Raw genomic sequence first — 24,155 nt, forward strand, 5'->3', positions numbered from 1 at the left:
GCATTCGGCATGTTCCTGGTCAACAAAACATTTCAGCAGACCTTCTATCCCGTATGGAATCCACAACAGTGGAGCCGATTAATTACTATGATTTAGCCGAGGACCAAACCAACGATGATGAGCTTAAATCCTACTTAAATGGTAAAGTAAATCATTCACTTAAACTAACATGCTATGTTCTACCTTCGGACTCGAAGAGAATTTAATGTGAGAGCTCAACTGGCAGCATACGACCTTTTATAACAAAATAGTTAAGACAGGCAGTAATGCGAGGAACACACAACATTTGGCACCCAGGTATGCGAATTACGTCAAAGTTCATGGCCGAGCATTTCGTTTGGTCTGGTATACAACGGGATAGCCGCCTGTTTTCAAAGCAGTCCATCCAGTGCCAACGTAACAAAATCGTACGACATAGCGTGTCACCCTTAAAATGTCGTTTTTCGTACTTACATATATCTAACGGTAAGCGCTACTGTCTCCCCGTAATTGGTCGGTTCACTCGATGACCAGATGTAATAGCAGTACCAGACAGCACGGCTCCGATAATAGCAAAAGCCTTTAGCATGTTCGAGCGAAGGCATCAGACACTAAATTCGGCAATATAATGCCGAATCTTTTTACTGCTTATTTTATTAAGATTTCGGTGTTCATTCAAGATGGACATTGGCGCATCCCCGGCTGAATTAGTTTTTAGAACAACCTAAAGCTTACCAATGGAATTCTTTATATAAGTAGATGGCAGTCGACCGACCAGCTAAACGCAAATGGTAACACATCTTCGACATGTTATGAGAAGTATTCGCCCAGTCTACTTGGCACACAAAACAAAACAAAAAGTACACTGATCTTATGACTTACGACCAAGTTTTTATTCGAGATCTTTCTGTTCAACCACCATTACTGCCACCTTACAAATAACCGTAAAAGGGGTTAGAACGTCATCCCAAATACATACTTCACTGTCAGCATCAACGACAGCAAGGTGAACATCTCTATTGACTGGTTAAAATCAGCGTTCATCGCGGCATCCTGTATCGAGGAGAGGAATACTGTGCAGACACCACATCCAGACTAACTTATTACAATCTTAATATCGTATTCTAAAATGGAACCCCCCTCCCCCAGCGGTGCAGGGGTTAGAATATGCCCGAGGTTAGATATGCCTGTCGTAAAAGGCGACTAAAATCTAGGTTTACCAGTGCCTGAGTAGTATGGGTGCTCAACTGGCAGTGTCTTCGGGCCAGATGTCTTACCGGAGATCATAACTCGGTACCACGGGGAACAGGAGCCCTCAGAGTTCGCTCTGACCTGTTCGTGGTGGCTGTGGTTGAGACCTAAAGCGCGGGTAGAGCCTTTTGGCTCGATGTAGAGTTGCATTGTAACCAAGTGCCGGGACCTACAGAACGGCAGAGGCATGGGTAGGCCTCGAGCCCTACCAAGGCGGTTAGTGTGTCCATGCCACACTGCCAATTGTTATCAAATATTGTTTGGGTCCTGATCATTGATTATTGATTTTGATCCGTGTGCCTTTGGGTACCGTGGGTTTAAGCTGTCGCCAGTAGGAACTCACGTAAAAAACACTGAACGCTAAAATGGAACCCTGTGTGACTTTTCTATTCGCGTTCAACCCCTCATTCTTTTACTTCGTTCTTTTAGCTTAGGTTAGATTATGGTGGAGTCGGTCTGTACGAGCAACTCACTTAGACCTTTCAGGTCCTTTGTGATACCAATGTGCTGCACGGTAACCCTATTTACTTTCCTTCGTGGTACCATTTTGTGGCTCTTATGAAACGTTAAATTGATCCCATCTTCACGCCAGACAGCTCAGTAAGAGAATTGAAAACGTATTTACCTAGACAACTTGATCTGACTTTAGCTAGGGCTGAATAATTGCAAAGGAAGTGCTTAACTGTTTCTTCTCCTTCCTCATCTCTACAACTTTTGCAATATGTATGGGAGAAAACTCCTAGTCTCGAGGAAAGCCTGCCAAATAGCCAATGACTGGACACACAAGCCACGACCTTCGAGATATCATCTCTTGAGAGGTAAGCAACTCCTTTGTTCTTTTCTTGTTTATTTGCGGCCATAGTAGCCTAGCTGTTAGACTTGTATCTTCATTTCTCGATGACTTATTGGCCTCTTGTATAATCTGGTTTTTTATTATTAATTTACTCCTGGCCATGGGTATTCAATGGTACTTTTATCATTGAACAGTTGAAGAGCAGTACGTTTTCTGGCTAGCTCATCAGCTCTACAGTTTCCCTCAATATCTCTGTGCCCGGGAACTCAAATAAGGCTGACCCTGAATACAACGCTAATATTATTTAAGGCTGCTCGGCATTCCTGTGCAACCTTTGATCTTAGTATAGCCGCATTCATTGATTCAATGGTCGCCTGGCTATCCGAGAATATATTTGTAGTCGTTTTTGTTACGGCATGCAAATTTAGATATGTAGTCACTTCTTTTACAGCTAAAACCTCTCTCTGATAGACACTGTAGTAGTCTGGTAGTCGAACGAATAGCTCCAGTTCTAACTCCTTCGAGAAAACTCCATAGCCAACCTTATCGTCTAGCTTGGAACCATCTGTATAAAAATTTAGTTCTCCCCTTCTCTATGGCCTTGGTGTCGGCCACTCCTTTCTTGACGGTATACTCGTCTTGAAGAGCTTGTCGAAGGGGAATCTAGGAGTATGATAGTCTACTTCTTGTTTTGTGACTATTCATGCAAATTGCGGGACATAAGAATTCGTTTTAGAGGTATGGTTCCTTCGGCAAAGTTTCTTATTTTGATCCCTAGAATATAATTTTCACAGATCAATGGGCGATTTTTTTGCCTCCCCACAAATCGACCCGGCCTACTCCACACCCTTCAAAATGAGCGGGGAGATTATAGCGAGCCTATGTTTCCTTGGGAAGAGAATTATTTGAGTTTCTTGGGGCTTATGCCGAGTCCCCTGCTCTCAGTCTAGCTTTTAAGTGTGGTCATGTTAGAGCGCAGAATATCCATAGGGTGATTTAACGGCAATTGCTAGATCATCTAGATAAGCAGTGACTTTTGAGCTCATACAATAAAATAATTTTCGTTCTCGTTTTTTTGGATAGAGCCGAACCAGCGAACACATATGTTTTCATTTTACAAAGCATCCACATATTTATAGGGTTGCCCATATTCGACGGATCCATCTGTCAACCCTTCATCTTTTGACAAAAACGTCAGATCGCTTATGGACATACCGCGTTGGAAGCCAAGACCAAGCAGATTTTTACCATGGAACAGTACATGCCACGCAAGCGCTCCCAAATTGTTGAAGTTTACATTCAACAAAAGAAGTCAATTCTGAAAACTCAACGTGCGTATAAAAAATTACAATAAATAATGTGAAAAGTGCGCCTTCTAAAAACACCATTAAACGTTCTTTCAAAAGGTTTTCGACTGGTGATGCTCTTTCTAATCCAAAGAGGCCAAATCAAAACCGACCAAGGCGATCGGATGAGAATATTGCTCTTGTACGGGCCACTGTTGAGACGTCGCCAAGGACATCCCAAAATCACCGTTCTCAGCAGTTGGGCATTGGTCCGACCACTTTACAAGGAATTATCTGCATTGATTTGCATTTATTCCCGTATAAGATTCAATTGACGCAAAGATTGTTGCTTGCGGACAAGCCTCGTCGATTAGAATTTTTTGGAACAAAATCATCATGTCCGATGAGGCCGATTTCTTATTGAATGGGACGGTAAACAAGCAAAATTGCCATATTTACGCCACTGAAAATCCTCAAAAAATTCAAGGGGTGCCTCTTTACGACGAAAAAGTCACTGTTTGGTGCGACGTTAGTGCGAAACCGATTATTGGGCCGTTTTTCTTCGAAAATGAAGATGGTCAAGCTGTTACCGTCAATCAGGAGCGTTATCGCGATATGATAACCGATGCTTTCCATTTCAATTCAACCGGGCTATTCGCGTCATGTTCTTCGATTTCGCTGTAACTCAAATATGTTGCTCTCTGGTCAAAATAATGAGACACGTATTTTTTTGTTCGCCCGAAAAAAATTTTTTTCAAGAGTTATCGGCAATTTTGTTTTTCGGCTCAAACTCGATTTTTTTTTAATTATATAAAAAAAAATTTTTTTTGAATGCCCATAACTTTGTCAAAAATGAACCGATCTTAATAATTCTGGGTTCAAAATGATCGTAATTACTTACACGAGCGACTTCATGTGGAAACAATTGCAAAAAAGTAGTTGAAAATTTTTTATTTAGCAAAAAAGAAAAAAAATTTAAATTTTTTCGAAATTCAATATTTCAAAAAGTGTATTTTGTTTTTTTTTTATAACTTTTTCCAAATCAAAAGAACATCTCAAACTTTAATTGAGCTGAATGCCTAGTAGCTAAAATGCGTTGTTTTTGAGTAATGAATTTTTGAGTAAAAAACCTGTTTCGCACTTTTTGTTTTTTGCAAAATAAAAAATTTTCAACTACCTTTATGCAACTGTTTCTACATGAAATCGCTCGTATAAGTAATGACGATGATTTTGAACCCAAAATTATTAAAATCGGTTCATTTTTGACTAAGTTATGAGCATTTAAAAAAAATGTTTCTTATATTATTAAAAAAAAAATCGATTTTGAGCCGAAAAACAAAATTGCCGATAAAGCTTGAAAAAAAAAATTTTCGGACGAACAAAAAAATACGTCTCTCATTATTTTGACCAGGGAGCAACATATTTGAGTTACATCGAAATCGAAGAACATGTCCTGAATAGCCCTTTTGAATTGAAATGGAAAGAATCTATATAAGAAATTTTTTTTTAATTACTCATAACTTAGTCAAAAATAAGCCGATTTCAAAGATTCTGGGTTCAAAATAATCGTAATTACTTACACAAGCGACTTCATGCAGAAACAATTGCAAAAAAGAAGTTGAAAATGTTTTATTTTGCAAAAAACAAAAAGTGCGAAACAGGTTTTTTACTCAAAAATTCATTACTCAAAAACAACGCATTTTAGCTACTAGGCATTCAGCTCAATTAAAGTTTGAGATGTTCTTTTGATTTGGAAAAAGTTATAAAAAAAAACAAAATACACTTTTTGAAATATTGAATTTCGAAAAAATTTAAATTTTTTTTCTTTTTTGCTAAATAAAAAATTTTCAACTACTTTTTTGCAATTGTTTTCACATGAAGTCGCTCGTGTAAATAATTACGATCATTTTGAACCCAGAATTATTAAAATCGGTTCATTTTTAACTAAGTTATGGGCATTTAAAAAAAAAATTTTCTTACATAATTAAAAAAAATCGAGTTTGAGCCGAAAAACAAAATTGCCGATAACTCTTGAGAAACAATTTTTTCGGGCGAACAAAAAAATACGTGTCTCATTATTTTGACCAGAGAGCAACATATTTGAGTTACATCGAAATCGAAGAACATGACCCGAATAGCCCGGTTGAATTGAAATGGAAAGCATCAACCACTTTTGTGATGCCAATTATTCGTCGAAAGCGTATGAGGCAGTTCTGGTTTCAACAAGACGGCGCTCCACCACACACAACTCGCAGCACAATCGATTCTTTGAAGAAATTGTTTCCTCGTCGTTTGATGTCGAAAAATGGCGATTTTGACTGGCCACCGTGTTTGCCCGATTTAACGCCACTTGACTTCTTCTTGTGGGGATATTTAAAATCAAAGGTTTATATTAATAAGCCAAAGACCATAGAAGAGCTCAAGAACAACATCCGTGAGGAAATAGCCGGTATTCCAGCCGAAATGTTAGCTAAAAGCAATTCTTGTACTTTCCGATTATCAATTACGTGTAACAACCAGCCGATGACCTTGAGCTAGTGCTGTTATCTTGTTGTTTTTCATATATTTAAATGGGTGAAATAAAATAAAATTCTAATTCTAGTTCTCCTGTAGAATTTCATAATCAGCTGCTGTTACTTGCATGACGGATTTCTAATAACTGCTTATTTTTGACGTAAATATGTAAGCTTTATATCCTTGTATTACAAGCTGCCGAGCACTCAAGCTCGGAAAAGTTTAAATTAATGTGGTTGGGGTTCAAGGTTAAATAAACAAGCGTTCGTGCTCGTTTACCATCAGATTAATTTAGTTTGCTTGCATAACTAATTTGGAAAATTTTCAACATTCTCTTGCTGGCTTGACTGCTGACACAAACTTATGCTGACGTAAATTGAACCCCAAATGACCACTTAGTGCAACAACTGTGTCAGTGCAAAACCACTAGCGTTTCAACATACATACATATGCACATGCACATGCTTTCAAGGAGCAACGATTATCTACGCTCATAAATGCAGCGCAAAATTTGTGTTAAATAAAGAATTCGAAACCCCACCATCCACTTGTGCTTACACCATATATTATAAATGTATGTGCACACTCACTTGTCCATAAATATATTTATGTGGGTGAAAAACTGCTTGCCAATGCTGTGCAACAGTGCTTTATAGTTGGAGCAAAGAAGCTCACAAAAAACCAAAATCAACAAAAACAACACTTCCTAGAAACTACAAAGGCAATACAACCATCTTGTTTGCAACAAAGTTTTCGAGCAGCTGACGTAGACCAGAAGGCGAGGATGGGTGGTAGAGCGCAAAACGCAATCAGTACTATTGCCACAACAACTGCAAGCTCTGCTCGCAAGTCGAGTACTCGCTGCATTGCTTCAGTCGCTGCGATACTCGTAAATTTCAAATGTACAAAGTAATCACTCACTCAACGTGAAGTGCTGCATTGCCGGTGCACAGCGGAATGGTTAGAGGGTGTAGGGTACCATCAACAGTTGAAGGCGAGCGCATTTTATCATATTTGCTTAGCGCTTCAACAAAAAACATCCCGATTACAATTGTGCAACATGTGTAACAGTGGTCGGCAAACAGTTGAAGTTGGCCAATGACTTGAGGGAGGCGCGCGGTCGCATGCGACGCCTGAGTCGCACTCAACATGCAACTTGCTGCTTGATGTGGAAAACTTCAAACTTGCCAAAGATGTGTAAGAAGTCGTGCATGCATTGGATTGTGGCCAAATTTATGGTAAGCGTTTTGTTTTCTTTTCTTTTACTTCAGCGGCATTTTATTGTTGCCGTTGTTGTTGCTGCGATATGATTTTTTTGTTTGCTTTTTCGCGTTGTCGCAAGTTGTTATTTGTTGCATGTTGTTAATATTTATGTTTCACTAGCTGCACGAGCAGAAGCTCACATACACACAAACATGCATTCACTATTTTGCAAGTGCTGACTGTTGACCCAGTCGCTAGCGACGAGCCCCAATCTCACCAGCAAGTCGTCTTCCGCTGCTGCATTACAAAAACGCTTGTGGCCGCTGCTACTGCTATCCAATGCTACTTGAGCTATCCAATGAAGAAAAATTGTTCAACAAAAAACAACTGCCAGCTGAGTGTTCTATTGCTGCATTCAATGGCCGAAAGAGTGCTGAGCGTGGCAGCAGAAAAAAAACGTACACACACACATACACGAAAACACCATGGAATAGATAAAAGCAAATAGCAAGTAACTAAGCGTACCCGCGGGCATTAACAACTCGTATCCTTATCCACATCCGTGACGGTGTGTGACTCTGCCATGCGCGCGCCCGGCCACATGGCGTATACGTAACATTCCATTTGAAATTACCTGGTGCTTGCTGAATGCGCGGCAAACGCTACACTTGTTTCCGTTTTATATACACACGTAATATATGTGTGTGTGTGTGTGTTGCATTTTTCGTTTATTTTATACTCAGGTTCTTTCGAATTTAAAACGACTAGCCCTCGTCACCTCCTTTCCCCTGAAATACAAAGTACAGTATCTGTTCAAGAAGTCACAATCGTTGGGTGTTTTTATAAATATACCTTATTAAAAGATTTCACAGGCGCTATTCAATTGTGGACCAGCAAATTCCAGGCTCAGGTAATCGATCCCGTTATCTACTAGAAGAAAATTACACTTCAGCATTAAGGCGGCTTGATAGCCAAGAAATGTCGCCCTGGTAGAACATTAAAAGGCTGAACATTGAATTAATGTTGTTGCTTAAATCCCAGAACCCAGAACAGCTACGGAAACAGCATTTGGAAATTTTTGAAGTACCAGTCGGGCACTCTCCTAGTAGGATTAAAGCGCCGTTTTGATACCATTATCAAACATCCAATGGGCAGATCCCAACCAGATTTGTTGATGCAACTGAGAAAGTTGATCGGATTTAAGTTGGAGTACTGCCACAGGCTGTCGAAGAAAGGATCATCCAGGACATTAATCATCTGGTTCCAAAACAGGGGCATTTGCAGAGAGAGTGCTCTACAGTCTAAATTTGCCACAGCTTCTGCAACGATGGTAGCTTTTCTGCGCGTATGGCGATTATCCAGTGAACGGTAAACACAGCTAAGAGCTTAGAATTTGAATGACGTGGAGTCCCCAGAACTTTGCGCGTCCTGTGTTTATTGTACTCGGGTCAAAGTGTGCAATTCTCCTTTAACAACAGCCTGGGAACAAAAATACAGCCCTTTAAATAATTTTTCCGACCTTTTGTAAGACGCATGATGCTGCGCCACTTAGCGTAGTCAAATGTAAGTATCTTCGAGATATTTAAGCACATTTTCTATTATTTATTTCATTTTCTGCTCTTCCTATTCATTTCTCCAAGCGCTCATAATTAAGTGCACAGAAACTGTAGCTGCCACTTCTAGTCGTTTTTATTGCTCAACCGCCTCTGTCCGAACTTTTCTGTATTAAAATATGTGTGTTATATACCATATGTGTCTATGTGTGCGTGCATGGCGTGTAACATTGCAACACTTCACGATGAAATTCGTAGCATCGGAACTTTTGAATTAACTACCGTTTGCATATTTCCCTTTTTTATATTTTCACAAGTTTTTTCTTTTTTTTTCACAATTTTTTTCTTTATTTTTTTACAATATTTTTTTTTCACCCGCCTGTATTGCAGCATTATTTTTGCTTCATCTTTTTTCCTCTCTGCCTCATTCAGCAAAAGAGAAAGGTAACGGTGTCCAGCTCAGCCATGACGTACTCGTACGAATTGCAGTTCACCGAAAAATACACACATCACTGAGTGCCGACTGCAACGTATGCGAATTGTGCACCACGAGGGGCGCGTTGTGAAGGCGGGGTAGATGCATGTGCAATGGCAACCCACTCAACGGCCACGGTGCTCCTGCTTCGACTTGTCCGCTCACACATACCCCATATGCTCGCTCACACACCTACACACGCACTAACTGGAGGTGTAGAGTGCAGTCGTGGTTTGTTGCTTCTCAACTGCACAGCGCTTCATTCTTTGAAACTCAGCTTCACCCCTACTACACACACACATACATACTTGCAGTTGTACTCTGTCCATCTCTATGTTAGTAAATTGTTTGGTTGCTTTGCTGTTTGCATTGTTGTTGTTGCTTCTGCTGTTTATTTAGGGTTTTTCTCGGTGGTGTTTCCGTTTAAATTTATTTTATTTGCTGAGCAATACAATTTTGTTTTGTATCCTTGTAAATCTGTTCGTCCTCGATTTCTCATTCGCTTTGCTTTGAGTTCGCCTCCTCTCAGATCTTAGCTGGGTGATGCACGAATTATATATTTGTTGTGCTATAATGCAGTGAAAAGGTAAAAAGTACTTTTTGTTTTGTTTTTGTTTTTTCAGTGAATTTAACATAAACATATGTATGTATTCTCCCCCTGCGGACTTTGTGCCGTGGCACTTGCTCTATATTTTTAGCCTTAAAATTTTCATTTTGTCTCTGCTTAAATTGCCCAATTGCCAGTTCTTGTTGTTGTCATGATTGTTTTCCTTTTTGAATTGTGTACACGAGGTATGGCAATTAAGTTCCGTCAAAGTTAAAGCAAAGGCAGACTAAGTGATGAACATATTTTTTTTAATGAACTTCACAATAATCTTCCTCTAACACTACATAAATGAGTCCAACGATCAAGAGTACACTTAGTGAATCACCGTCAGTTTTGCGAGAACACCTACCTTGGCCTTCCGACCGCCCAGGACATATTCACTTGGGCCTCAAGCGTCACGTGAAACCTCAACTAGGAGAATAAGAAAAGGTTACAAGTGGCGATATCGGTGCTATGTGAAGCGAAAACTTTATGAGACGCTGAACAAAAATTTGTATATTTAAAAAGCCAACGATATCGCCATTTGTAACCTTTTCTATTTTAAAATAAATTTTTTTGTAATAAAATAATCAGAGGTTAAATCTGTTTAGCTTTTGGAGGAAAAGAGGAAAAAACAAGACGTAAGAATAAAGCATATTAAAGGACTTATTTCAGCCTTTTGTTGGAGAAATGTAAAAATTTTCAAAGGCGTAGGTTAGGTAGGTTAGGTGAAGTCGCTGTCTTACGACTCACCTAGGCCAATTAGAGGACTTTTGTGATACCACCGAAACTATCCCATCCTTACTCCCCTTGGTGAATTTTGAACTTCATAAATCTAGTTACTTTAGCTAATTTTACAGCTAATTACATAGCTAATTATATATACAGCAGCCGCGATGCTGTCCAGAACAGCGATTCTGAGCAAATTCAACTTTTTTCTACACCAGGCCATGCACCCGCAAAATTCAAAGTAAGGTGCCCTAACTCTACTGCATGCCTTTCTATAATATAGAGCCCAGATAGGACTCTTACTAATACTCCTAAGTCTTTCCTATTGAATTTAAGTAGACTCTCAGTGCGACACATATTCCATTCTGGCCATGTCTGTCTACTAATGCTACAGATATGTAGCCGTCTCCAGCGGTTGTTGGCAATATTTAAGGCGTATATATCTATTAGCAGCTAACATTTTGCCAAGAGCAGAGGTGTATCAACTTTGGTTTGAGTAATTTGGGGTGTAGCGCCCAGTCCAGCTAACTCATCCACCTTACAGTTACCCTGACTGTTACTCTGGCTCGGCACCTAAAGTAGAGCTATAAAAGAGACTTGCGAGCATTGTTAATTATTCATAACACTCTACCACTGTTTCGGAAGTGTGTTTCCATGATTGAAACGATTTTAGAGCTTACATAGATCTTTCTGACTGTAATTGCGTCTTTATTTAGCGCTTAAAGGCTTCATTTAATTATCAACACTTCAGCTTGGAAGACGCTGCAATGATCACGTAAGCGGAGAAGTAAGCTGATGCCTATAGATATCGTTTCCCACTTCATCGTTGATTGACTCCATTTTCATAATATATTAAACCATTTTCCCAGTTCTCTCTAGAAGAAAATTTGATAATGGCATATCAGGGTGTAAATCCATCGAGTTCTAAAAGTCGGTGGTACCCGGAATGTAAAGAAACAGCCTGCGAATACGCGAATGCCCCTTTTCTAATTGTTTTAAGCATAGCTGATTTACCCAATCTTCGTGCCGCTTTAATGGTTGATTGTTTACAAAACAAGTCAATCGTTAGTAAATGCAACATGGCATTTAACGTCAAGTATTGTTCTCCGAATCCCGCTAATGCTCGCTGCTCATTGATTATTGTCTAGCTGCTTGATCGAAGCTATCTTTTCAAGAGTTCACCACCAGACTAGAACTCTGTAGGTCATGATTGGATTTTGAATAACTATATAAAGACAGTGAACAATCTTGTGGCATAGACTCCACTTTAAGTGGACCCGGTGGTCTAGAAATTTCAAAAAATCGAGGTTTTGTTTTTCCGCTGTTTCGTTATTTCAAAGCTATAGTATCTTAAGAATATACTGTGAAATTTTCATGCAGTCACTCTCAATATTATAGGTTCTACAGCCCATGAACTAGGTAGAGATCGGCCGTGCACTCCTGTACCTGAAACTTTGAACTCATTCATCTCGGATCGACTTTTTTCGGCAAAAAAGAAAGCAGAACTATCGACGGTATACTAACAGGCCACAATTTGTTAGCGGCACATGAATACAAGATGGGAATTACAAGAAATGATAGCTGCAGGTTGTGCAATGAACTGGAAAAGAGGGAAACTCTTGAACACCTTCTATGTTCTTGCCCTGCATTAGCTAGAACTCGAATGAAATGCATAGGAGCTCTACAATATGAGAGGTTAGAACGTTTCTCGGGGCTAGAGCTTCAGAGCTTACTTAGATTCCCAAATACACATGTTTCTTACAAGAAGCCTACTACAAGGAAACGTAAGGGTCAAAGGATCCTGAAAAGGGATGCAATTGCAAAGCTGGGGTCACTTAGGAAATCTGATGGCTCCTTCATGGAGCGGAAAAGTGAGACATTCAGCTTGCTGATGGAATCTCACTTTCCTGGTAATCAGATAAGCGTCAGCCGGCAACAGCCCTTATTGATAGAAGCGGTTGTCGGAGCTGCTACAGCTTCTTCGTATGACTGGTACGTTGCCAGATCTGTGATGAATGAGGCCGCGAAACGATTTGCCATCAAATCTTTTGGCGGCTACAAGTCGCGCGGACCAGATGGCATATATCCTGCCATGCTGAAGGAAGGCGCAGAGTAAGTGACAGCAGCTTTGAAGAAAATCTTCTCTGCATGCCTGGCACTGGCCCACATACGACGCTCTTGGAGAATGGTGAGGGTCACCTTCATTCTGAAGGTTGGAAGAGACGACTACACCAGCTCCAAAAACTTTAGACCCATGACTTCTTTCATGCTGAAAAGTCTCGCACGACTGCCAGTAGGCACGGCGTAGACCGGGTGCTAGACTTGAATTGGTTCGATCCTAGCTCAAAGAATCCTCTCGGTACGAGCAGAGGAAGATCTGCTGGTGTCATCCGCGGTTAATAGAGGTTACCCCCAAGGTGGTGTGCTGTCTCCATTGCTCTGGTGTATGCTGATAGATCCTCTGCTCACCTCCTTAAACGACTCGGGAGTCTACGTACAAGCCTATGCGGACGATGTTGCCTAATTGGTTAGAGGCTCTTCGCTTATGAACATCTGTAGAAAAGTGCATAAAACACTAGATATAATTGACACTTGGCACTCTGCGAATGGGCTATCAGCAAATCCCACCAAGACTGGTATTGTTCTCTTCACTAGAAGGAGGAAGCTTGATGGTGGAGTCGCAATCCAGCTATCCAAGGAAATTAAATATCTTAGAGTAATCCTCGATAGTAAGCTCCTATGGAAATCACACTTTGAAACAAACACATCCAAAGCACTGACAGCTTTCTGGCAGTGCAAGGGAGTTTTTGAAAAAAACGTGAGGTCTTTCTCCTAGCAAAGTCCTACGGATCTATACGGATATGATAAGACCTATTATCACCTATGCATCAGTGGTCTCGATGAGTAGACTCTCTCTCGTGGGAGTCAGGAGGTTCTTATCGAGACTACAACGCACTGTGACCATCTGTTGCGTTGGAGATTTTCCGATTACTTCAGGCCCGCCATTAGATGCTCTGATTAGTCTACCACCACTTGATGTTTTCACCCAAGGAGAGGCCTTGAAGGCCATTTGCAGGCTGGAACACAATGGGAATTGGTGCGGCACCTGGACAACAGAGCAGGCATGGACTTCGATCCAACGGTCCTTGCCATGCCCCTTGACTCCATGCCATCCAGAGTCGTGCTTGACAAGAGATACAGTGTGGCGCTGCCAGAGGCTCAATTCTCGTCAAACTCAGAAAATGAGCCCGGTAAATACCGTTTTCGCATTTTCACGGATGGCTCCAGGACCGAGCACGGCTCCGGCTCTGGGGTCTACTTGGAATCCAGCGGGACAAAACTGTACTTTGCTCTTGGAATTTACGCATCTGTGTTTCAAGCGGAGATGTATGTTGTTCAAGAAGCTATGAACTTTGTTGCGGGAAACCGATGGAGAGGTAGATCCACTATGTGTCTGCAGCGACAGGCAAACTGCGCTCATGGACTTAGACAGCCCCCCACCCACTTCAAGGGTAGTCGAGTCCTATAAATCCAGGCTGAACTATGTCGGTGGACCTAATAGCCTGATGCTAACATGGGTCCTGGGACACGGGGGTATCGCGGGAAACGAGATCTCTGACTCTTTAGCCAGACTGGGCTCTAAGGCGAACTTTTTTGGCCCAGAGCCCGTTCTGCCACTCCCTTCTGCGGCCATCAAAACCGCAGTTAGCAAACGGGTTACACTAGCCCACAAGCGAGCTTGGCAGACTGAGAGAGGCTGCAGATGGTCATGTCATGTCCGACCGACTGATGTTACCCGTCATGTCCGACCGTCTGGCGCAGTTCATCCTGTCACTAAGCAAAAGGGATTGTAGTAGGCTGGTTGGACTGATGACGGGCCACTTTCTATGGGCACAGCACATGGAAAAGATGAGCCTTCTTAACTCTATCTTTAACGTTACGCTTCTTATCTAGGATGAAGCCAAGGTATCTAGCACTATCGCCGATTGAAAGAACCGTATCGTATTATGCATAGTTTCTTGTGAACAATACTAGTTCCCTTTTGGACGCATTAAGGCTTTAATCACATGTTTTAGCCCAAGTATTTACAACTTTTAGAGTACCCGTCTACCCGTTAGACTACAGAGTCGAGGATGTAAATGGAAATGGATACATGGACAAAAGTATTTAATTGTAACTGATACTTGTCATCCTGACATCGAATTTACGAGTTACTGAAGGACACTGAGGGCGAATTTTGCACACTCCCTCTGAATAACTTTATCAAGGTGCAACAGGCAATTAAAATGGCGCCCGCTTTTATAAACTTGCTCGGAAAGAATACTACAGAGGTTCTCTAATGGATTTCGGTCTGGACTAACTGCGAGTCACTCAACACAAGAATATTTGTTTCTCGGCGCAAAAATACCTATGTACGCTTAGCACTGTGGATTGGTGCATTATCCTGTTGATACGTCCAAGGCTCACCGTGAAATTATTTGGAAAAATTTATTAAAGCATTATCCAAGACCTCTAGGTAGCTTTCTTCGTTCATCTGCCTTGGTAGCTAAAAGTCGTCAAGTCATAAGAAAGTCCCCAAGTCATAAGAAAGCCAGCGCAGAAATTTTGGAAGTGACGCATTTACCGTGACTCCATATTTTTTTTCATTTTTTGTCAAAAGTTTGCTTATGTCAAAAGTAAACCAAATATGTCACATAGTGGAAACTGTAAGCATACGAATTGGTCAATATAACGGCTTTGTAATCATATATTATTTTTTATAGTGACGGCTGTTTCCCGATCGCCATATTTTTGAAACACACCTCGTATACAGTATATGCGTCAACTATATACTCATATAAGTATTTGTATATAAGTGCCTTGAATGAATGAACCCAAAGAGACTTGTGGCTTCAAGATATAGACTGCCAAGAGGCAGCTCAAATGGATTGACTTTTTTGGCAAAGAAAGAAACGCCAACCAAGGCGGCTAGTATGTATGACCATATACTTATATATGTATGTATGTATGTAAGCCTATTCAGTACAAGCCAAAAATAAATATTTCAGCTATTTCACGCCTTCGATTCCTTTCGTTCTTCTGCAGCGCATTGCTTTATTTATTTATTAAATTACTTGACGGTTTGTTGCCACCGAACATTGGCATATGACTGCCTGCAAATTTGTTGGTTTGCGGAAATAATCAAACAAATTATCAACTAGAATTTTCGTGTTAAGTTCTTGGCTTATCGTCGGGTGCTTTTCCCTTCATGCTCTTAGCTTTCACTTCGCCTCTCTACATGCACATCGTGTACAGCTCAGCGCTCAAAGGCTTCATGTCTTTGCTCCCGCTGGCTATGCTAAAATGCAGTGACTGCTGCTCTTGGCATTAAATCGTTGATCGGCAGACAGGTGAAATAAGTTTCTTTTGCTAAATTGCCAACAGTCTAGTAGATTTTCATGTTCTGGTCAGTTGGATCTGTTCGACCTGTCAGTTGAGGTCTTCGTGTTTATTTAATTTATTTATTTTATCCAATTTGAATAATTCTTGTACTGAGAATTGTAAAATGGTAGGCAGCCATCGTCGCACTGTCATATGGTGGTGAGAAAGTTTTACCATGCGTAGAAAGTGCTTGAATTTTTAACTTTTTTTCAGTCGATATCATTATTCCAATTAAAGAGTAGTAGTTAAGAACATTTCAAATTTCTAATTTTTAGATTATTTGATTATTTGATTTAGAATGATTATTTATAAACATCAATTTGTTTGATTTTAGAATATTTGGTGATAGCTTTTGCTATCTTAGTTCGTTCTGTATTTAATCACATAAAAAGTTTAGTATTTTTTGAGAAAATTTGAGTACATATTTTTATATATTCAAGCTTATAATAAGAATAAGAGTATATAAAAAATGTGAAAACTTAGCTGGAATAGTCCCATGAACTGGTTTTTTAATTGATTCTGCTAAGGTTCACAAATAGCTAGTAAAAAACAAGTTTTTCGATTACACATCTCAATAGCTAGAAAGTTGTTGTAGCTGCATAAACATTCCCCATGCTTACATACGGGGAATGCTGCTGGAGTAATAGTCCTTGGCCGGATATAAATCTGGGTCGCTTCGGTAACGTAGAACCGACTGTCGTGGAAACGATAGCTAGGAAGTGAATACTTCTACTTCCATAAGGAATATAGTTACTTGTCAATGCCTTTTCAAGTTTAGTTGCTCATGCTTCGTTTAATCCGAACACGTCGCAATTTTTTAGTCAGACTCTTATTTTGGCACTGGCGCCATTGACCACTTAAGGGGGGAGCCTGGTTTATGAGGTCTAAAAATTGCATCTCTTTGCTATTTTTTTTTTTAAGGAAAAAATTAATTTAGCACTGCAAAGTTTTTTCTATCTTTTAATGAACATTTAAAAAATATAAAAAAATTTTGTACTGGTTAAAATAAGTTGAAAAAACTGTTTAACATAGAAATTAGTAGAGCACTTCAACGCTGGAGTTTCCAACTGGTGTACAAGATACAGCTCGTAATTAATATCTAAAGCAAAAAATTCAAATGGATTTCTAATTATCATGATTATTTATTCTAGATAAACTAAGAAAACTGAGAGAAATTCCAAAATTTCAACTTTTTGGAGGTTTTAAAGAAAAAAATGCCTTTCTAAAAAAAAAATTCACTTCAACTTGGTATTCTACTGTGGGCCAAAAGTAAGATGAATTTATTTGTCAAACTTTGCGGGATTAAAATTTCGCTCTAGTTATTCTTTTCATGAGTTGGCAGCACTATTAATAATATCTGGGCCAACTTTCATGTGAATGTCATTATCAGTAATATATTTACGCTTGTGTTTACCAAACGACCAAGAGTGCATTTTTCGATTTTTACAATGTCTGATTTGATTGAGCAGAGAAGTGCCATCAAATTTTGTTTGCGGAATGAAATTTCGGCTGCGGAAACGTTTAGCATGTTGCAGAAGGCATTTGGTGATTCGACCATGTCGCAGAAAAATGTTTATAAGTGGTACAAAGACTTTAAAGAGGGTCGAGAACATATTGATGACTTGGAGCGCTCCGGACGACCATCGATGTCAACAGATGACCAACACGTCAATAAAGTGAAGGAGTTAGTGCTCAAAAATCGTCGGTTGACTGTTAATGACCTTACTGATATGATCGGAATATCAGAAGGATCTGTGAAAACCATTTTTAAAGACCATTTGGGCCTACGAAAAGTCAAATCTCGTTTGGTACCGAAAACTCTGAATTTCTTGGAAAAAAGTCGTCGCGTTGATGTGTGTGAAACAATGCTTTCAGACTATCAGGACAAGCTCAAATGCATCATTACGGGAGAAGAGACTTGGATTTATGCTTACGACTCTGAAACAACCGACCAATCAAGCGAATATCGTGCTAAAAGAGCACGTCAAAGTCGTTCAAAAATAAAAGTAATGATGACAGTTTTTTTCGAGTTTCGTGGTGTAGTGCACTATGAATTCCTTCCACCTGGGCAAACTGTTAATAAGGAATATTATTTGAGCGTTATGCGTCGGTTACGTGAAGCAATTCGTCTAAAAAGACCAGAATTATGGGCCAACAACTCTTGGTTTTTGCATCACGATAATGCACCGTCTCACACTGCACTCGTTCTTCGTGACCATTTCGCCAAAAATTCCACGCATATCGTTCCGCACCCACCGTGTTCGCCTGATTTGGCTCCGTGTGATTTCTGGCTATTCCGAAAACTCAAGAGACCACTCCGGGGAACGCATTTCGAGTCGATTGAGGAGATAAAAGCTGAATCGAAGAAGGTGCTGATGGCTAAACCGGTAATGAACTATTTGGCATGTTTCGGGGATTGGAAAAATCGTTGGTATAAGTGAATTTCATCGAGAGGGGATTATTTTGAAGGGGATGAAATTGATTTACAAGAATAAATAAAGATTTTTCATTTTACAACCAAATTCCCCTTACTTTTTGCCCACAGTAGTAAAAATCTTGAACAAATTTTTTTTATCTATTTTGTTAGTTCAAATAGAAGAGAATTCAATACTGAAGGGAACAAGCTACGATTCATTTCAAAAGGTTCATTAGTTTTTTTTCATTCATGTACGCCAATTCAAAGAAATCATAAAAATGAAAAGTCAAGAAAAGAAGATAAAGTTTGTACTATAGCTGTCCGGTCACAGCGTAACTACCTAACGCTCGCCTACCTTTGGCTTTGTATCTACGAAAATATTGAGAATTAGGCTCTGTAACTTTGAGTGAATATTCTGAAATATATTAGGAATCGCTTAAAACGAAAAAAAAAAATTGATTTTTTTGACCTTATAAACCCCCCTTAAAGATCACTACAGCAACATCAACAACAGCATCCGCAAACAGCCATCCTAGGCCACCGAGGCATATCTAAAAAAGAGACTGCCGATACGTAATAACAGTGAGTTTCTCACTTAGCTCATGCAATAATTATAACCCAGCTTCAAAATATTTTCCTCTATTACCTTCAGCAATTACCTCATAAAAAACGCACGCCATCAGGTTGAACGAAAAACAACTTACGCAACCGTTGAGAGAGCTTTCAAACTGATACCGCAGCTCAGGTCTGAAGTGGCAGAATTTATCGCAGTTTTTTAAACGTCAAAAAAATAAATAAATAAAAATAAATATATCACCTTGATAAAAAATTTCCCGAATTGACGCTCTGAGTCAACTGATTTGAGTTCTGTTTTTTTTTTTTTCTTTTTGTCAGGTTGCCACATAGGAGGCTAACTTTCCTACCAAGATTTTATCGCCCTTGCTTAACATTTGTTTAAGTTACGCCGTCGTGAATAAATCCACATCTGCGCGTGTTTTCGATTTTTAAAGTAGATCCGAATTTGTAACAACGAGTTTGTATTAAACTTAGCGTTAAAAATGGATCCAATGGTGCGAAAATCTTAGAAATGTTGGGAAACTGTCTCGGTAATGATATTATAAAGAAATCAGCCTTACGAGTGAGATTAATGGAAGTGATCGTGATGCCATCAAGGATGGTAAACGTAGTAAGTAGTAGGCCGTCGACACCGTAAACTGATGAAAACATCAATAAAGTGGAAGTGGATTGTAGTTAATGATTTGAGTTTGTGCCGTGTTATTGCGTGGTTGGCCCCAATGGACCTGAATTGCAACAACAGTACCGCGTTGATGTCGCCAATGACATGATTTCCAAGGAGGAATCCGAACCAACATCCATCTAACTCATCATTTCCGCAGACGAGAGGTAGATTTGTGAGTTCGTCTCGTAATTCGGACCTCAGGCAGGTGCGTTGAGAGCTCCGAATTAACCAATACCAAAACAAGTACGCTGTTCGGTCAAAAAAGAAGGCGATGCTTACGGGATTAAGTACTGCAACTTTATTGTACACCACACATTTTCGCCGGAGGGACAGATAAAAGACAGAGGAACTATTATTTGGGCGTTATGATATGTTTCTCTTCTTTTTAGTTGGCGCGGTAACCACTTAAACGATTTTGGCCGAGTTTAACAAGCGCGCTAGTCATTTCTTTCTTGTATGAACCAGCGCTAATTGGAAACACCAAGTGAAACCAAGCTCTTCTCCAGCTGATCTTACCAACACAGAGGAGGCCATCCTCTTCCTCTGCTACAACCAGCTGATACCACATCGAATACTTTCAGAACCGGAGCGTTGGAATTCATTCGGACGACATGACCCAGCCAACGAAGCCGCTGGATCTTTATAAGCTGCTCATTGTTCCATCGTCTACGATACTCGCCGTCACTAACGTGCAAAAGTCCAAAATTCCACCACAGAATCTTTCTCTTAAACACTCCAAAGGATGCCTCATCGAATATTATTATTGTCCAAGCTTCTGCGTCATGCATTAGGATGGGCACGATGAGTGCACGGCACCTTTGGTTGGTTGGTTGGTTAGAGTGGTGATTCATCCTGAATCCAACTAGCGCTTCTGCACCATTTTGTTGCCACATCCTCGTTACCAACTTGTTATTTACGGCATGACTATACCCAGTCTGTGCGGTTTAGGAACCTTATTAGGTTGTTGACATCTAAGCCAGACAGTTGTTCGAGCTCCTCGAACAGTGGTTTGCCCAGGGTTAACATTCTGTCCTTCCATAGGGCAGGGCATTCACAGAGGAAATGGAAGATTGTTTCCTTTTTCTCCGGTTGTTTGCAACTGTGACAGTATGTGTTGTGAGGGATGCCCATTTTGGCTGCCTGTTCTCCGACAGACCAAAAGCCAGTTATGACTGCCGTTAGTCTCCAGGCATCCCGTCGTTTCATGTTTAACAATATTGATGATTGTTTAAGGTTGTAGGTGGGCCATAACGTTCTGCTGATTTTGCATTTCGTCTGGCCCCTCCATCTACACTCCGCCATTCGGAGGTATTTTAGGGAAATTGTACTCTTGACTGCACCTAATGGTGTGAATACCGGTTCTGCAAGAGCGTTATTCATGGCAGATCCCCCTCTTGCCAGTTCATCTGCTTTTTCGTTACCTTCAATATTCCGATGTCCTGAGACCCAGATTAAGGTAACATTATGTTTTTCGCTCAAGGTGGAAAGGCTATTCCTACTTTGTTCCACCACCATTGAGGTTGTAGTCGCTGAATCCAGTGCCTGGATTGCAGCTTGGCTATCCGAGAGAATAGCGATATTGCTCTTAAAAGAGAAGTCTGTGATTAGTAGCCTACAAGCTTCCCCAATTGCCAGTACTTCCGCCTGGAAGACACTGCAGGTATTGGGGAGGCGCACAGATTTTTCAATTTTAAGTCTATGAGAATATATACCAGCTCCAACACCACAATCCATTTTAGAACCATCTGTATAGACTGTAGTGTCGAAGTTGTTTAATGAGAATCCCTTATTCCACTCTTCCTTAGATGGAAAGAGAGTGGCAAAATTCCTATTGAATGTTACCGTCGGGACGATGTAGTCAGTTCTCACCGAGGTTAACTGAGTTTGCCGCAATAGTAGACTGGCATGACCATAAGTGTTTTCTTTCCAGCGGCCCGCTTCGTTTAACCTAAATGCACTCATGGTTGCCGTCTTCTTAATATGTAGGTCTATTGGAATAACGTGTGTCAGTGCGTTCAGAGCCTCCCTAGGACATGATCTGATTGCGCCGACCGTTATTGCACAGGCTGATCTTTGTATTCTGCCGAGTAATTTGATGTTGTAATCTCTCCCTAGAGCTTTCCACCAAACTACCGAACCATACGATAAAATTGGTCGTATAACCGCCTTGTACAACCATAATGCATGCTTAGGTTGAAGACCCCATCTTCTTCCAAGCATACGTCTACAGGCATATAGAGCAATTTCAGCTTTCCTTACCCGTTCTTCGACGTTTAATTTCCAGCTAAGTTTGGAGTCCAAAATTACCCCTAAGTACTTTGCACTGCGTGAAAGTGAGAGGGTTTGTCCATTAATATTTGGTAGGGTAAAGCTTGGTACCTTGTATCTGGTGGTAAAGAGCATGAGTTCTGTTTTACGCGGGTTTAAACTTAAGCCACAGCCTGTTGCCCAAGAATTAAGCTCGCCCAACGCCCTTTGAATGATCCCACTGATCGTATTAGGACACAGTCCTGACGCCATTAGCACCACATCATCAGCGTACGCCACCGCTTTTACCCCTCCTCTATTAAGTTTTATTAGGATTTTGCTAATCACACATAACCAAAGAAGTGGAGATAGTACTCCCCCTTGTGGAGTACCCCTGTGGACTCTCTTAGTTATGTTGATGTTACCCATATTAGCTCTAATGATCCTGGTTTCTAGCATAGAGATGATCCAATTGGTGATACAATTTTCCACCCCTAAGTCTATTAACGCCCGTTGGATAGCATTCGTGGTAACGTTATTAAATGCGCCCTCTATGTCAAGAAAAGCTGCCATCGTATACTGTTTGTTTACTAGAGACCCCTCTATTGTTCGGATTACCTCGTGAAGCGCTGTCTCCGTCGATTTGCCTTTGAGGTAAGCATGTTGTGCAGTTGATATACTAAAGCTCTCCAGCGAACTTCTAATGTGCATATCTAAAAGCCGTTCCAAAGTTTTAACAAGGAAGGACGACAAACTGATCGGCCTAAAGTCCTTCGCTGATTCATGTCCTCTTCTGCCTGCCTTTGGTATGAAGACGACCCTAACAAGTTTCCAGCTGTTTGGAATATAACCTAGATTTAGCCATGCTTTGAAAATTTCCATTAGCCATGGTAGAATACTATCAAGAGTTTCCTGTAACATCTTAGGAAAGATCCCATCAGGGCCTGGAGATTTGAAAGGTGAGAATGATTTGATTGCCCATGCAACCTTCTCTTTCGTAACTATTACATCGACAAGATGCTGTGGGTCATATCGGCTCCGCCGGATTCTCCCAGCATCACTGTCATGGGTGCTACATCCCGGAAAATGTGTATCTAAAAGAAGTTCTAGAGACTCTTCCGCCGTAGAAGTCCAAGTGCCATCCGGCCTCTTGACCCAAGAAGCCATTGAATGATCCTTGGACAGAATACGGCTAAGTCTCGCAGAATCTCTGGTAGATTCGATAGAAGAACAGAAATCTCTCCAGCTCTCTTTCTTGGCGGCCCTGATTGCCTTCTTGTATTGTCTCCGACTTTCTCTATACAACTGCCAATTACCTGTTGAGTAGCTGAGATTGAAATTTGATCTGGCTTCTTCCCTTAATTTTGAGAGCTCATTGCTCCACCAAGGAGGATAGGATTTTTTGCTATATTTAATTGGACATGACGTTTTGTAGGCTCTACTGAATGTCTTTTCCAATGTTGTGACCCTACTCTCAATGTTTTCTGCGAGAGTGATTTGATGGATCGGAATCCTTCCTATCCTATTCCCTACTACATTTTTGAACCGTTTCCAATTTGTTCTAAGTGGGTTTCGATATGGTAAGGGTGGATCTACCTCAAGATCCAGGTGGTAGAGGATCCAGCTGTGGTCCGAAAAGGACTTTTTGCTTGAGACTCTCCAATTTTCTACCCTCACTGAAGTATTTTCAGACAGTAATGTCACATCTATTACTTCCGCCCATCCTCTAAAGCTTTCCGTGCTTGGAAAGGTGAAAGTCGGGGTATTACCCCTGTTACATACTGGCACCTTTACGTGAGGCACATTGCTAAAAAAGAAAGGTTTTGTGGGCAACCAACTCGTGAATTTTTGACCAAGAACGAAAAGAATATCAACCTATAGCCATCGGATTCATCTGAAATGGATCCTGCCCATTTTTTTCAGTTTAAACGAGTCAAAAAATCACTACGTGGAACCATCTCGTTCGCATTCGCATTGCAGTTGATGGAGAGTACTTTGAAGGTGATAATATCACTTTTGAGGACTAAACTTGTCTTTTGAAATTCCTGAATGTACCCCGGGAACTTTTTGATCAAGGTGGTATATACAGTGTACTTTTCCTTAAGCGGGCACCTAGGAAACTGAAAAATATGTCCGCTTATGGGAGTGGTCCTTTTATAAGAAAAAGGTAAAAACAGTTAATAATATGTTATGGGACGGTCATTCGATCAAGAGAAAAAAAATTTAAAAGAGAACACTAGAACAAGAAGAACTCAACAATTATTACGTGGACAGTCAAACAGCAATAAAAGCTTATATTGAATTAAGTCCAAAAATGTTCAACGGAGCAGGGAGGCCATAGAAAGGCTAGCCGCGAACAGTAGGCTACATATCTACTGGGTACCTGGTCACAAAGGCATTATGGGGAACGAAATTGTAGGTGAGATAGCAAAAAGTTCTGTTAGACTACCTTTTGAAAAAGA

General features: G+C 40.5%; 1 protein-coding gene across 1 annotated transcript; it reads left to right on the forward strand.

Moving 5' to 3' along the window:
* Window positions 1–53: 53 nt before the first annotated feature.
* LOC129237730 (uncharacterized) lies at window positions 54–18,761 on the forward strand. The gene is made up of 3 exons (XM_054872643.1): window positions 54–146; window positions 6,846–7,061; window positions 18,696–18,761. The coding sequence occupies exons 1-3, from the start codon at window positions 54–56 to the stop codon at window positions 18,759–18,761; spliced, it is 375 nt and encodes a 124-aa protein (XP_054728618.1).
* The last annotated feature ends 5,394 nt before the right edge of the window (window positions 18,762–24,155 follow it).

This window comes from Anastrepha obliqua, chromosome 1, assembly GCF_027943255.1.
Source record: "Anastrepha obliqua isolate idAnaObli1 chromosome 1, idAnaObli1_1.0, whole genome shotgun sequence".
Taxonomy (NCBI): domain Eukaryota; kingdom Metazoa; phylum Arthropoda; class Insecta; order Diptera; family Tephritidae; genus Anastrepha; species Anastrepha obliqua.